The 16,540-nt window shown below is 38.9% G+C and overlaps 1 protein-coding gene across 18 annotated transcripts in view; it reads right to left on the bottom strand.

The window, feature by feature from the left end:
* LOC148650533 (protocadherin alpha-C2-like) overlaps positions 1–16,540 on the bottom strand; it is a 167,020-nt gene that overhangs the window by 64,877 nt on the left and 85,603 nt on the right. Inside the window, exon 1 of one of the 18 annotated variants that reach the window (XM_088604469.1) lies at positions 8,456–10,980. The exons of 15 other annotated variants lie outside the window; for them this stretch is intronic. In XM_088604469.1, coding sequence (XP_088460595.1) covers positions 8,456–10,834 — 2,379 coding nt within the window. In that variant the 5' untranslated portion in view covers positions 10,835–10,980. Of the gene's footprint in view, positions 1–477; positions 2,628–5,156; positions 7,726–8,455; positions 10,981–16,540 lie in introns of those variants that run through there. 2 more of the 18 variants (XM_088604470.1, XM_088604478.1) reach the window with 2 other exon arrangements.

Below are 16,540 nucleotides of genomic sequence, written 5' to 3'. Positions count from 1 at the left end.
TTCCGAGTTCTCGGTGTTTAGCTCGTTTTAAAATGTTCTAGATAATTTCAAACAATATGTCTAAACATAAGGTGTAATTTAATTAGTGTTGCAACGTAATAATTATATCTGAGATATGAAAGATACAGATTAAGATTTTCACAGTACCTTCTTAGATAAGTCTGGTTTCTAGCTGGCCTCTGCACAAGATCCTGTGTTAATTGCTTTCATTTTTATTCGCTTATAATGCTACAGATTGATTTAATACATTTTCAAACACGAATTTCACAATTTCACACGGTACCATGTCTTTTATATTGATGATGATAAGAATACGTTTATGACTAACTATTGCTACACGCTGTCTTCGTTCCTTCCTTTTTTTTTTTTGTAACTACTGTATGCCGAGTCCATCGAAGAAATCCTTACACCCAACGGAGTAAAAGGTTCAACATTGCCTTATTACAAGAACTCGTCTTATTTGAATATTGCCCTTACCGCTGTGCCATGAATCTTGTCCGGATTCCGTTTAATGGAGTCAGTTCCATTTAAACTAATAAGTTCCCCGTCGGGAGGTCCAAAAGGTGCGTTAAAAACTACGACGTCACTCTTCAGTGTGTCTGAACTGAAACACACGTCATACTGCTGTGTTGCTTTAGTGTACGACCAGCTGCCGTCAGGGTGCGTGGTGATCATTGGGGGGCTGTATCCGTCGAAAGTGTTGTTTGTTCTGTGGCATTTTATGACTATTAATCCAAGGAGACTGAATAGAAAAATCACAGATATTGAGACAATTGCAATGAGCAAATACATATTTAAATCCGAAAATCCCTCCTCCTTCTTAGGTAAATGTCGAAAATCAGAGTGCATCTGAGAGTTACTTTCAACGACCACGACGTCAATGGACACAGTAGCAGAAAGAGAAGGTTCTCCGTTGTCAGATATCAAAATTACCAGCGGGTGCGTTTTCATGTCATTTTCAGTCAAGCGTCTTTTTGTTTTTATTTCCCCAGTACTGGTACTGATTCTGAAGAGATCCGTCCTTTTCGGTTCAACAATGTGATATGAAAGTAGCGCATTGTAACCAGAGTCGGCGTCTACAGCCCTTATCTTGGCCACAAAGTAGCCCGCTTCGGCAGAGAGCGGAATGTTCTCGGTATTAACATAGCCGTGATCAGAATAAGGAGGGAGAATCCCAGGACTGTTGTCGTTTTCGTCAAGGATGTAAAAGTTCACGGTCACGTTGCTGCTTAGTGGAGGGACACCAGAGTCAGTGGCTTGAACTTGAAATTGGAACGTTTTCACTTGCTCATAATCAAACGACCGCATGGTGTAAATATCACCACTAACAGAGTTCACACTTACAACAGTGGAGACTGGCACTCCCACAGAAGAACTTTCTAATAAATTGTAAGTTATCAATGCGTTCTCGCTTAAATCTGGATCAGATGCAGATATACTACATATAACAGCTCCTATGGGACTGTTTTCTTTTAAATACACGTCCACAAATGGCTTCGAAAAGCGTGGCGCGTTGTCGTTTACATCAGAAACGTGCACAACAACAACATTGATGCTGGAAAGTGGCGGGGTTCCATCATCCGCTGCAGTGATAGTGACATTGTACTGAGAAACGCTTTCTCGGTCAAGGGGTCCGCCTACTACTAATGAGTAATAGTTCTTATAAGATGACTGAAGTTTAAAAGGAAGAGAGCCAGATATTTTACAATGTACAATTCCATTCTGCCCCGCATCCTTATCCGAAACAGTAATCAGAGCTATTACTGTACCTACATTAGCATCTTCTTTGACTGTGCTCCAAAGAGACGTCACAGATATTTCTGGAGCGTTATCATTACTGTCTATAATTTCAACTAGTACCTTACAATGTGTGGCTAAAGGTGACTGGCCTTTGTCTTGAGCCTGAACTCGAATTTCATAAGCACTTCTTTCTTCATAATCTAGATTCCCCTTAACTGTAATTACACCAGTACTAGGATTAATGGAAAACTTTTCCCATATATTTTCATCTCCACGATTAATAAATGAGTACACAATTTCACCGTTTAAACCACCATCTAAATCCGTAGCATTCACAGTTATTACCGATGTCCCGTACGGCGCATTTTCAAAAACTCGAACTTTGTACAATGCATTGCTGAATACTGGAGTGTTATCATTGATGTCCAACACATTTATAACGATCTCTAGGGTTCCCGATCTGGGTGGTTTTCCTCCGTCCACAGCAGTCAGCAAGAGATTGATCACATGCTGTTTCTCTCGGTCTAAAGCTTTCTGCAGCACTAACTCAGCAGATACACTCTGCTCACCACCGCTCTGTACATCCAAGGAGAAGTGTTCATTTGGACTGAGCTTGTATGTTTTTACAGAGTTACTGCCCACATCTCTGTCATTGGCGCTAGTCAATGGAAATTTCACCCCAGGAAAAGCAGACTCTGTAATATTTAGAATCTGGGATTTCTCTGGAAATGATGGTGAATTGTCATTTATATCCAAAATATTCACTTCCACTCGAAAAATAGTTAAGGGCATGTCTAAAATAGCCTCTAAATTCACAGAACATGTCAAAGTAATAGGACACAGCTCCTCTCTGTCAATTCTGTCTTTCACATTGAGAATACCAGTCTTTAAATTTACCTCGAAATATTTCTTCTTGGATCCGGATACGAGTTGAAACATACGCGGCTCCAATTCCTGAACATTCAGATTAAGATCCTTGGCTATATTTCCAACAAAGGTCCCCTGATTCACCTCCTCCGAAATGGAATAAGATATTTGTCCAGAAACCACATCGCAACAACAAAACATCACCAGCAAATACATCCACAAAAAATCTCTTTCGTAAGACAGAATCATTATTGTACTTTCCTTTGCCAATTTAAACAATCCAGCTAGGTCGAAAGGTAGAAAATGACGATACAGCACACCCATTATTTTAAAAAATCCTGAATAAGAGAACCGTCATCTTTGCTGCACATTGCTGTAACAAAAGCCCCCTCTGAGCTGTATGTTCTTTAACAAACGAGGCGGAGTCCAGGAAGTATAAATTCAGTTTTCACTTCTGTGGTCAACAGCGACATCGTGTGATTAAATAAAACAAAGCCGTCCACAGTTTCCTTGGAAAATACAGCATTTCCTTCAGATCCTTTGCGGCTATAACGCAACAGTATTTCACTCAAACACCTGTCTTTCAAGAAAAGATTAACCGCATGCATACTTGCATTTCTCACGAAATCTTTCAAAATAATTTAGAAAAAAACAGCTGAAATGATGTGAATTTGTCATCTACAACTTTCAGTTCCTCGTCTATAGTCTACTCTCCAGAAAACTCAAGAAAATAAAGCTTTAGAAAATCATTGACACCTTAATGTTTTAACTTCTTTTAAACCAACAGTAATGCGCTGCATTGTGCACATAACATAATTAAGACACACCTTTAGTGAGGGAACATAATTGACTGATCAAATGCTACAATTAAACAATTACTCCTGCATTTTTAAATCATTCAAAGCTGTTGTTATTATAATGATTATCATGATAATGAATGCCAAACAAAAGGTCCAAAGAGTTTAACATTTTTTTGCTGTAAAGGTACTATCTATGTTCTATACAAGATTTCATGGCTTATCCCAGGAGATGAACAGTATTGATATGAACAATCCTGTGTTTTTGGATGCTACATGCACAATGTTTTAATGCTTCTAAACAATATATTTACAAATATAATGAACATTTAATGACAATTTAGAACAAAAGGACTAAGAGGATAACAATTATGCGTGGATTTCCTGCATGTTTTTCTTTCGTGAAATTAATTTCTTTCAATGTTTTGTATTTCTGTTGGTTTTGCTGTATTTTTTTTCCATTTACCGCAATGAAATAAAAAGTTATAAACAGTTATAGAATAGTTAAATATCAACTTTGTAATTTTACTTTACAAACACTGAATGATTAATGCTACTTCTGTCTGTCTCTACAGATATTACAAAATGCTTCACCATTTTGTTTACAGGTATTAGTTCCATTAACGTTAAAAAGTTCCCCCATTAGAAGTAGGTAACAGTTAAATTTCACACTTCGAGGACTCTGAACTAAAACACGTTTCAAACTACTGAGCAGACTGAGAGATAGACCAGTTCTCAACTGGGTATATAGATGGCTGTACATACTCAAACAACAATCATCACAGCAATACCTTATGACTAGTAAAATAAGAAACCTCATAAATAAAATACAACTGTCACTGAGATAAGGTGATGAGCAAATACAGATTTAAATCTTAAAAATTGTCTCCCTTTCTTAGTAACTTGGAATTCTCACTGAAATTCTGATTTGGAAAATGACCACATCAAGGTGTAGCTAAAAACATGGTGATGTTCGACTTTCAGGAATCAAAATGATCTGTGAGCATGTTTTAAAGTCTTGTTCACTCAACATTTTGTTTTTATTTTCCTAGTACTGGTACTCAAAATGAACAGATCTGATTTTGACTTTCTTCCCAAAAAACATTAGGCTATTTTTTGGTAATTCCAAGGGTAGCAGCAACAGTTATAAACCACCTCTAATATTCCAAAATAATGAGACATCTACACACTATATACGACAATATATTCCTTCAGTAAACAAAATGGGACAAAAACAATGACACTGTGTCCTACTGGGAGGTTAATAGAACAATTTTCAAAAACCCACTGTAGCAATGTCTTCTCTTAAAAAATAAACTAACCATTAAAGTTAGAATGTCTTGCTGCAGATCACATATGGGTCCACAAGTATAGAAGTTTTCACAGAATTGAACATGAGCAACAAAAGTAAGCAAAACTGAGTGTACGAAAACTAAATTATAGATGTAGAAGCAGAATAAAGATTAGCATGCAGGAACGAGACTACAGCAATAATGTACTTGTGATAAGGTATAGATCACCATGTCTCTTTCCAATGGCTCAGCCTTCAATATCACTGAGGACTTCCACATATCCACTTCAAACATGAATATATATTTTGCTCTTTCCCTCACTTTATTCAGCTTTATTTCCCTATACGCTCCTTCTTTTTTTCAGATAAGAACAGAAGAAAGGCTCTCATGAAACAAAATTCATAGACTTACACATCTAAGGCACGGAATCAGAGAAGTCATATGAGTGTCCCATGCTTACCTCACTGTTAAGCATTTCTCGATTCCGTTTAATGGAGTCAGTCCCACCAATACTGATCAGATCCCCATCAGGAAGAGGAAAAGGTGCGTTGAAAACCATAACGTCACTCTTTAGTGTATCCGAGCTGAAACACACGTCATACTGTTCCGTAGTTTTAGAATAGGCCCAGCTGCCGTCCGGGCGTGTGGTAATCACAGGGGGGCTGTACCCGTTGAAACTGCCCTTTGCTCCTTGGCATTTTATTACTATCAAACTAAGTAGACTTAGTAGAAATATAACTGTCACAGAGATGATCGCAATCAACAAATAAAGATTTAAATCGGAAAAGCGGTCTTCCTTTTTGGGTATATGTCGGTATTCCGATTGCATTGCAGAAGTGCTGTCGACAGCTACTACATCAAGGGACACAGTGGCAGAAAGAGGAGGTTCTCCGTTGTCAGAGATCATAATTATCAGTGGGTGGGTTTTCATGTCATTTTCAGTCAAACGTCGTTTAGTCCTTATTTCGCCGCTACTGGTACTGACTCTAAACAGATCGTTCATTTTGGGTTCAATGATATGAAAAGAAAGCAAAGCGTTATATCCAGAGTCGGCGTCTACAGCCCTGATCTTGGCCACAAAATAGCCCGCTTCAGCAGATAATGGAATGCTTTCGGTATTTACGGAGCCGTGATCAGAATAAGGAGGGAGAATCCCAGGACTGTTGTCATTTTCGTCGAGGACATAAACGATGACAGTAGCGTTACTGCTTTGTGAAGGGACACCTGAGTCAGTTGCCTGAACTTGAAACCAAAAAGTCTTTACTTCCTCATAATTAAGAGATTGCATACTGTATATATCACCACTAACAGAGTTCACGTTTATTAACGTTGAAACTGGCACCTCTAAGGAAGATCTCTCTATTAATGAGTAAGTTACATGAGCATTCTCATTTAAGTCTGGGTCCAAAGCAGTTATTGTGTATATAATAGCTCCAGGGGAACTGTTTTCTTTAACGTACACTTCAATCACGGATTCTAAAAAGCGCGGCGCATTATCGTTCACATCTGAAACAAATACAGTAAGAACGGTGGTGCTGGTGAGCGCTGGGGTTCCTGCATCTGTTGCTGTGATTGTGACATTGTATTGAGAAGTACTCTCTCTGTCCAACGCTCCGCCAACTACCAGAGAATAATAGTTTTTATAGGACGACTGAAGTACAAAAGGTAGAGAGCCAGATATTTTACAATGTACAATTCCATTTTCGCCTGCATCTTTATCTAAAACAGTAATAAGGGCTATAACTGTGCCAACATTAGCATCTTCTCTGACTGTGCCCAGAAGAGATGTCACAGTTATTTCTGGAGCGTTGTCGTTGATGTCTATAATTTCAACCAGCACTTTACAATGAGTCGCCAAAGGTGACTGGCCTTTATCTTGAGCCTGAGCTCTAATTTCATAAGCACTGTTTTCTTCATAATCCAGATTCCCCTTGATCGTTATTTCACCAGTGTTGGGGTTAATAGCGAAAGCATCCAGTATGTTTTTGTTTTCGTGGGTAATAAAAGTGTACACTATTTCTCCATTTAAACCGTTATCCAAGTCCGTTGCATTTAAGGTAATTACCGATGTCCCATATGGCGCATTTTCAAAAATTTTCACTTTGTACAGGGCACTGCTGAACACAGGAGTGTTGTCATTGATATCCAACACGTTTACAACGATTTCTAAGGTCCCAGATCTGGGTGGTTTTCCTCCGTCCACAGCAGTCAGTGTGAGCATGATCACAGACTGCTTCTCTCTGTCTAAAGGTTTTTGCAGCACTAACTCAGCAGACACCCTCTGCTCGGCACCGCTTTGTACATCCAGGGAGAAGTACTCATTTGCACTGAGCTTGTATGTTTTCACGGAGTTTCCCCCTACATCTGGATCAATAGCGCTGCGCAGTGGAAATCGCACTCCGGGAAATGCAGATTCCGTAATGTTTAAATGTTGCGATTTTACAGGAAACAGCGGTGAATTGTCGTTTATATCTATAACATTCACTGCAATGCGAAAAAGATTCAAGGGCATGTTAACAATTACCTCTAAATTAAAAGAACACGTCATAACATTAGGGCAGAGCTCTTCTCTGTCGATTCTATCATTCACGTAGAGAAAGCCAGTTTTTCGATCCACCTCAAAATATTTCTTATTTGATCCTGAAACAATGTGTAACTTACGCGACTCCAGATCGTTGACATTGAGATTCAAATCCTTTGCTAGGTTCCCAACAAATGTCCCCTGTTTTACCTCCTCTGAAATGGAATATGATAATTGTTCCGAAACCAGACTCCGACAGCACAACAGCAGCAGAAATTGTATCCACAAATATTCTGTTTGGTCAGACAAATTCATTGTTACACAGTTCACCGACACATAAAATCCAGACACGTAAAAAACGGAAAATATACCATCCTAAAATACCGTAATATGAAAGGCAAAAGAAATCAGAGATTAGAAAAACAGCCTGTCTGTGGTACACATTAATTCCGCGTCTTACTGTAGCAAAGCTTTGTCTCTATGCACGTCCTTTTACAAACTAGGAGGAGCCCAGAAAAACTGAGACAGGTTTTCACTTTGCTGGCCAAGAGCGACACCAAGTGATCAGTACAAAGTCAGAAAAAAGTATTTTCTGTGTGTAAATGTAGTTTTCTGAACATTTAGTTCAGAATATTAAATATTGTACATTATATATACAGTATCAGAGTCTCTCTTACACGGTCTTTAAGACTGTGGCAGTATGGACACTCTGAAGTGTTTACTTCTCTCCTAGGCCAGATTGCTGTATGTATACTTTGCAAACCGCTCCCAAATAGTTGCAATAACAATGTTCAGTGTAAAATGTACAATGTACATGCAACGTATGCGCATTTGTTTTTTATGAAAGAGAACAAAATCGAAGGAATGAAAGAAAATGTATTACTTAAGGTGGGTACAGAAATCTACTCTACTACAGAAAAGTAAGCATGTATTTACACAAGCATAATTTTAAATTCTTGAATTTAAAGCAATTATAGTCATTGTGATTTTATGTCCTCAAAATAATTCACCTCAGCTTTCAGCTTTATATAGGATTTCACGCTCCTGTCTTCCATTATCATCCATCAAGAACAATCATTTAACACCTGTTTTAATGGAAAGGATGACAAACTTTGTTCACGTTTTGTAGGAGTTAAGAAATAAATGGAAATGAAAAAAAACCCAGTACTGTTCTCTAAGTTCTAAAAATGTTCATTTCGTTTTGGAATATTTCTAAACCGCATTTAATTGTGTCTTACCTCATTGTTTTGAAACCGTTCTCGATTTCTTTTGCAGGTGTCAGTTTCATTAATACTAATAAGCTCTCCATCTGGAGGCCCAAACGGTGCGTTAAAAACCACGACGTCACTCTTCAGTGTGTCTGAGCTGAAACACACGTCATATTGCTGTGTTGCTTTAGAGTACGACCAGCTGCCGTCAGGGTGCGCAGTGATCATTGGAGGGCTGTATCCGTCGAAAGTTTTGTCTGTTCTGTGGCATTTTAGCACTATTAAACTAAGGAGAGCTAGTAAAAATATAACAGATACTAAAACAGTGGCGATGAGCAAATACATATTTAAATCAGAAAAGCTGTCCTCGTTCTTAGGTAAATGTCGCAATTCTGACTGCATGTCAGACGTGTTCTCAAGTACTAATACGTCAAGGGAAACGGTGGCAGAGAGGGAAGGTTCTCCATGATCTGATATCAAAATCAATATTGAATGTGTTTTTACGTCATTTTCATTCAAACGCCGCCTTGTTTTTATTTCCCCTGTACTGGTACCGATTCTGAAGAGATCTGTCCTTTTCGGTTCAACGATGTGATAAGAAAGTAGCGCATTGTACCCAGAGTCGGCGTCTACAGCCCTGATCTTGGCCACGAAATAACCGGCTTCAGCAGAAAACGGAATGTTCTCGGTATAAACGGGGCCGTGATCAGAATAAGGAGGGAGAATCCCAGGACTGTTGTCGTTTTCATCAAGAATGTAAACGTTCACCGTCACATTGCTGCTTAGTGGAGGGGCACCAGAGTCAGTGGCTTGAACTTGGAATTGAAATGATTTTACGTTCTCGTGATCGAAACTCTGCATGCTGTATATATCGCCGCTCACGGAGTTCACGTTGAATACAGTGGAAACGGGGACTCCCTTGCTAGGACTCTCCAACATTGCATAAGTCAGTTGTGCGTTTTCGTTTAAGTCCGGGTCAAACGCGGACACGGTGTATATAACAGCTCCTGGTGGACTGTTTTCCTTCACGTACACTTCAAGAACAGGCGCTAGAAAGACAGGGGGGTTGTCGTTTACATCAGCAACGTGTACAGCAACAACGCTGCTGCTGGACAGAGACGGCGTCCCATCGTCTCTAGCTATAATTGTAACATTATACAAAGCAATGGTCTCTCGGTCCAGCTTTCCAGCAACAACTAAAGAATAATAATTCTTATAGGATGATTGCAGTTTAAAAGGAACGTCGCCAAGGATTTGACAATGAACATTACCGTTTTTGCCACCATCTTTATCCAATACTGTGATAAGCGCGACTGTGGTGCCTACAGCAGCGTCTTCTTTGACAGTACCTGAAAGTGATGTTATCGCTATTTCTGGGGCATTGTCATTCACATCCACGACTTCAACCAGCAGCTTGCAATGCGTGGCGAAAGGCAATTGGCCTCTGTCTTGTGCCTGGACTCTAATTTCAAAAGCACTGTTTTCTTCATAATCGATATTCCCCTTGACTGTTACTTCACCCGAACTGGGATTTATGTCAAAAACATCTAGTACATGTCCATAACCATGGTATATAAAGGAATACACGATTTCACTGTTTAAACCTTCATCTAAATCCGTTGCATTGAGTGTTATTAATGAAGTCCCCTTTGGTACATTTTCAAGTACACGGATTTTATAAAAAGCGCTACTGAAGACAGGGCTGTTGTCGTTATTGTCTAAGACGGTCACAGTTATCTGCAGGGTTCCTGATAGAGGTGGTTTCCCTCCATCAAAAGCAGTCAGTATGAGGTTTATAACAGGCTGTTTCTCTCGGTCTAAAGCTTTCTGCAGCACTAGCTCAGACGACACGCTCTGCTCCATAAGGCCCTGTACTTCAAGGGAAAAGTGTTCATTTGGACTGAGCTTGTATGTTTTTACAGAGTTGCTGCCAATATCCGCATCATTAGCACTCGGCAAAGGAAATTTGAGTCCTGCAAAAGAGGACTCTGCTATACTTAAATTAAATGATTTTGTGGGAAATTCAGGTGAATTATCATTAATGTCTAGAATATTCACTTCAACTCGATAAAGATTCATCGGTAGGTTAACTACAGCCTCTAGATTCATAGAGCATGTTATAGTATTAGAGCAGAGCTCCTCTCTGTCGATCCTATCATTTACGTAGAGAATGCCAGTTTTCAGATTTACCTCAAAATATTTTTTCTTGGATCCGGAAACAATATGAAACATTCGTGACTCCAGGTCTTCTATATTAAGATTCAAATCCTTTGCTATATTCCCAACAAAGGTCCCTTGTTTTACCTCCTCCGAAATGGAATAAGATATTTGTCCACAAACCAAATCCCAACAGCAGATCAGCAGCTGAAAATGTATCCACAAAGGTTTTCTTAGGTGCCATGAATTCATTGTTGCGAGGTAACGTATTCATTTATATAATCCAATGACATCTAGCAATAGATATATTTAACAACAGTAAGTAAATTACATAAAAAGAACAAAACCAAAGCGCTGAAAAGCAGTCTTCTGTGCCGCATACACTCAATGTACTGTAACAAAGCCTGCTCTCTCCGCGAGTTCTCTTACAAGCAAGGAGGAGCCCAGGAAAAAGCTGATTTCCATATTTCACTTTTGATGGTCAACAGCGACACCGTGTGATTAAGCACAGAGTTCAAAGAAAGTTACAGGACACCTTGGACATTTATATTCTCACGGTAAACCGGCTCATAAAACATACATGTTTTAAATATGTGGTATACGTCATCAGCATGTAAAGACAGTCCAATGTTTTCATAGACATCAAGTATCTGTGTCAACTGCCTTATCAGGCTTTAGCACGAAACAAGTCTGGTCAAAACCATACATACAGCTTGGTGTACAATCAACTAATTTCAAAAAGTACCTACGCAATAAATATACTAAGTTTTGCAAAAAAAAAAATGTTTTGGGTGAACGTAAAACGATAAGACACGAATTATTTTTTGTCGCTGTAATTCACGAAGCTAGTGGCATCGGCACTTGATTATAAGCCATTTTTAAAATGCTTTACAATGTGCTTTAAATGCAGTACCACTTAAAGGTTAGTTTATGTCGTTCTAAAATTCTTAAACATATTCTGAGCAACAGGACACTACTTCATTTCTATCTTTTAAAGCACAATAAAACACTTTACGATTAAAAAATACCCTCCTTCAGGGTAGTCAGCATTTAATTACTTCAGCATCAATTCAATCAGAAACGTTCAGCCTTGCACAAAGTATGTAATGACGAAACAAAGCATACGACAAACAACTACATCTGTGTCTAGACAGCCTTTACAATGTTGAAAAAAATACTACAAAACTACTCCAGACTATTTTTCGCTTTTTCACATCTAAATGATTTTAATGTAATGCTATGCGCTTTACGTCATTTCTGACGGGAAATAAATGCGTATATATAAGTATATCTATCTACAGTAAGTATGTGCATGTTCTATACAAGTTACATACATACAGACATCTCATCATCTTGTAAAATAATACGTTAGATACAGTGGAGTCAATGCACTTGACGTTTACACATTCAGTTAACCGTTGTGATACAATATCTCCCATCCCCATGACAGGCTTGTAGAAATGAAGAGCACGTTCAGCAATAGACTGATTCATCCACGGTGCGACAGGGAGCGCTACAGGAGGTCATTCTTGCCTTCTGCCATAAGACTGTACAACGCATCCACCTTGCGTCTGGGCAGAGGCAACATTGACAGTGACCTGTTTCTGGACTGAGCGCATCTACACATCTACTGCTACATCTGTTCTCTTTCTTTTCCCGTTTACAACCGTTTTTTGTGCAATATATGCCAGGGACCCGTGCAATACATTTATATCCATATCTATATTTACATCTATATTTATATTCGTATGTGTGATACGATTTTTCTGCGTACTATTCTGTTCTAGTTTGTTCTTTGTGTGTCCGGACTGTGAGTAACTCTTTTAGTGCTCCCCTCACTGTACTGATTGTATTGTATGTATTGTACTATTATTATTATTATTGTATCATTCGTTACACTGTGGCTGTGTTGTCTGTATAAAGCTGCTGTTGCACTTCAATTTCCCTCACGGGATCAATAAAGTACGGTATATATCTATACTCTTGAAAGCCTTCTACCACATCCTTTATTAGAAGCAGAGAAGAATATCATTTACGTATTTAAGTCAGCGGGATAAAGTATTGTGAAGAGTAGTCTTCCAACTCGGATTCAACTGTGACTCTGTGACTAGCTTGGCGTGATTTTAAAGGCAAACCTGTCATTTTAATTTCAAGTGATTTATCAAACATTTACATTGAACGAATCTCACTCTGTAATTGGTTAAATCAAAACAAAATACATTCAGTTACACACAGCGTACATTGAGATATATTATATTGTAAATTATTAAATTTCGATTCACTGGCTGCCACAACACAGACAACACAGAGCCAAGAGTCCTGGGATCAAATCTGTCTCTGGGGCGTTTGCAAGCCGTTAAGGAAGACTGATGAATGGTTGGTCAATCCACAACTGGGATACAGACAACGTTCAGTACTACTCTAAACTGCAGCTTTAAATTCCATCAATGTATCTGAGACCAGAGAAAAATATACTCTTGCAGACCATTAACATACACAAATTTTATATTTAATCCCACATTCGTAAAATATAAGAATTACGGCTTACCTCCAAACTTTGAAGTATATTTTCGTTCTTTTTACAGGAATCGGTGTCATTAATATTAATAAGATCTCCATTTTGAGGTTGATACGGCGTGTTAAGAATCACGACGTCACTCTTCAGTGTGTCTGAGCTGAAACACACGTCATACTGCTGTGTAGTTCTAGAGTAGGACCAGCTGCCGTCAGGATGTGTAGTTATCACCGGAGCACTGTATCCGGTGAAGCTGTCTTTCGCTCTGTGGCGTTTTAACAAGATTAAACTTAGGAGACTCAGTAGGAATATAACCGAGACTGTGACAATTGCGATCATCAAATATAGATTTAAATTGGAAAAGTATTCCTCCTTTTTTGGTAATTGCTTAAATAATGATATCGTCTCCGGGGTACTTTCAACAACAACCACATCAATGGATACAGTGGCTGAAAGGGAAGGTTGGCCGTTGTCAGAAATCAAAACCACCAATTGGTGAGTCTTCAAGTCATTTTCGTTCATGCGTCGTTTTGTTCTGATCTCTCCTGTGCTAGTACTAATTTTGACAAGATCCGTCCTTTTGGGCTCAACAATGTTAAATGAAAGAAGTGCGTTATAACCTGAGTCGGCGTCCACAGCCCTTATCTTGGCCACAAAATATCCCGCTTCAGCAGAATATGGAACGTTTTCTGTAGTAACGGAACCGTGATCAGAATAAGGAGGCAGGAGACCAGGACAGTTATCATTTTCGTCAAGAATAAAAACGTTTACAGTCAAGTTGCTGCTTTGTGGCGGGACGCCAGAATCAGTGGCTTGAACTTGAAATTGAAATGTTTTCATTTCTTCATAATCAAAGGACTGCATACTATAAATGTCACCACTAACAGAGTTCACGTTTATTCTACTGGAAACGGGCACTCCCTTGGTAGGACTTTCCAATAGATTATAGGTTATCTGTGCATTTTCGTTTAAATCCGAATCAAATGCGGATATGGTGGACACAGCAGCTCCTACTGGGTTGTTTTCCTTCACATACACGTCAATAACAGATTCTGGAAAGTGTGGCGCGTTGTCATTCACGTCAGACACGTGTACAACAACGACGCTGGTGCTGGAGAGAGGCGGAGTCCCTTCATCTCTCGCCGTGATCGTGACATTGTACTGAGAACAGTTCTCTCGGTCCAGAGGTCCACTAATTACTAATGAGTAATAGTTCTTATACGAGGACTGCAGTTTAAATGGGACAGAGGCGGAAACTTCGCAGTGAACTTTCCCATTCTTACCGCTGTCTTTATCTACTACGGTAAACAAAGCAACTACTGCTCCTACGCCAGCGTCTTCTTTCACAGTGCTCGAAAGAGATGTCACTGCTATTTCAGGCGCGTTGTCGTTGACATCTATGACTTCAACTAGGACTTTACAATGTGCCGCCATTGGAGACTGTCCTCTGTCTTGGGCCTGAACACGAATTTCATAAACACTGTTCTCCTCATAATCAATGTCCCCTTTAACTGTAATTTCTCCGCTGATGGCATTGATTGCGAATTTATCCCAAATGTCTTTCTGCCCATGACTACTGAAAGCATAGACTATTTCACCATTTTTGCCCTCATCAAGATCGGTCGCATTAAGTTTTATTACTAATGTGCCAGAAATTACATTTTCATAGACACGGACTTTATAGACTGGACTGCTGAACACTGGAGTGTTGTCATTGATATCTAAAATATTCACTACAATCTCCAAACTTCCAGATTTGGGTGGTTTGCCTCCATCAACAGCAGTCAGCACAAGATGAATCACAGGCTGTTTCTCTCGGTCTAAAGCTTTCTGCAGCACTAACTCAGCAGACACGCTCTGCTCACCACCGCTCTGTACATCCAGAGAGAAGTGCTCATTCGGACTGAGCTTGTATGTTTTTATAGAATTACTGCCTACATCTGCGTCAAAAGCACTGAGCAGTGGAAATCGGACTCCTGGAAACGTTAATTCCGAAACATTTATATACTGCGATTCCACAGAAAATGCGGGTGAATTGTCATTAATATCAACTATGTTTATTTCAACACGATATAAATTCAAAGGAAAATTAACAATAGCTTCTAAATTTAAAGAACATGACGGTATGTTGGGACACAGTTCCTCTCTATCTATGTGCTCATTAACAAAAAGAATGCCAGTTTTAAAATTTACCTCGAAATATTTCCTTTTAGCCACAGATACAATGTGAAACATACGCGATTCCAGTTCTTGGACATTGAGATTCAAATCCTTAGCGATATTCCCGACAAAGGTTCCCTTCTTCACCTCTTCTGAAACAGTGTAGATGATTTGTCCAGAAATCTGATCCCGAAAACGAATGAGCAGAAGGAATAAAAAACGAATAAAAACGGACACCTTTCGATCTGACAAAAACATTTTAAAATGTTCCTCGGTCCAGAAACGCAATCCAAGATGCACGAATACCTACATGTGAGTATCTCGAGTATATTCAGTCGCGAAAGAAAAGGACTGTAAAAACAGCCTGTCATTTGTGTCTAATACGTATGTTGCGTTTTACTCTAACAAAAGCTTCCTGGGATTTTTTTTTCATTAAAGGAGGAGTCCGTACAAACGGATTTTTCTGACTTTGCTGGTGAACACCGACACCGTGTGGGCACGCCAGGAAGCAGTACGAAACTGCCATAGAGTTTAGGTTCTACTGGAAATATTATATTCGTCACAACGTTTTAGACTCCAGAACAATGATAAATTCTAACATATTCGATTTAAATATCACATAGAGTATAGTGCCTATAGCGCATTATTCCTAACTACGTTTTGAACGGGCTACTAAAGGAATATTTCACTTACAACTCGATTTTACTGTCTTAATTTTGATTAAATGGCAAGTTTAATATAGACAGAATAGCATGTTTAAATGTTGAGAAAAAAGTGTTACTCCAACCTATTCGAGGTATTCATTATTATTGACAATAAAACCCTCACTAGCAGAATAGCACAGCTACCAGTGTAACATTTTTTCGCTTTGTCATTTTTTTCAGAGTACAGGACCCTTTCCCCACTTAGTCCATTACCGAATATTTCCAGTCGTGTGTGCAGTTTAAGGAGAAAGCAAGCAGATCACACACTGTACGCAGAAAAAAAGGGAAAAAAAGGAACATTCCATGACCTCAGGACTGTGACATGACACATTTTAAAACACTCAAACAATCAAACTAAATAAATCACAATATTCATGAATATAAAACTTCGCACATATTTGCAAAAAAGGTAAGACGCGACTAGGAAAGATACTGTATTAGCGTAGCACTCAGCAACACATTGTCAAGAGACTTCTCTCTAAATAATTTTTATATATTATGTTTTAACTTTATAATTTCATGTTTAGGACGTTCTATGCACAATTCAATCATGACAGGTATTTTGGAATAGAAAAATAG

Source organism: Lepisosteus platostomus, chromosome 13 (genome assembly GCF_059453375.1).
Source record: "Lepisosteus platostomus isolate fLepPlt1 chromosome 13, fLepPlt1.hap1, whole genome shotgun sequence".
NCBI lineage: Eukaryota > Metazoa > Chordata > Actinopteri > Semionotiformes > Lepisosteidae > Lepisosteus > Lepisosteus platostomus.
Note: the sequence above shows the minus strand (reverse complement) of the source record. Positions and strands in the feature narration are given on the sequence as shown.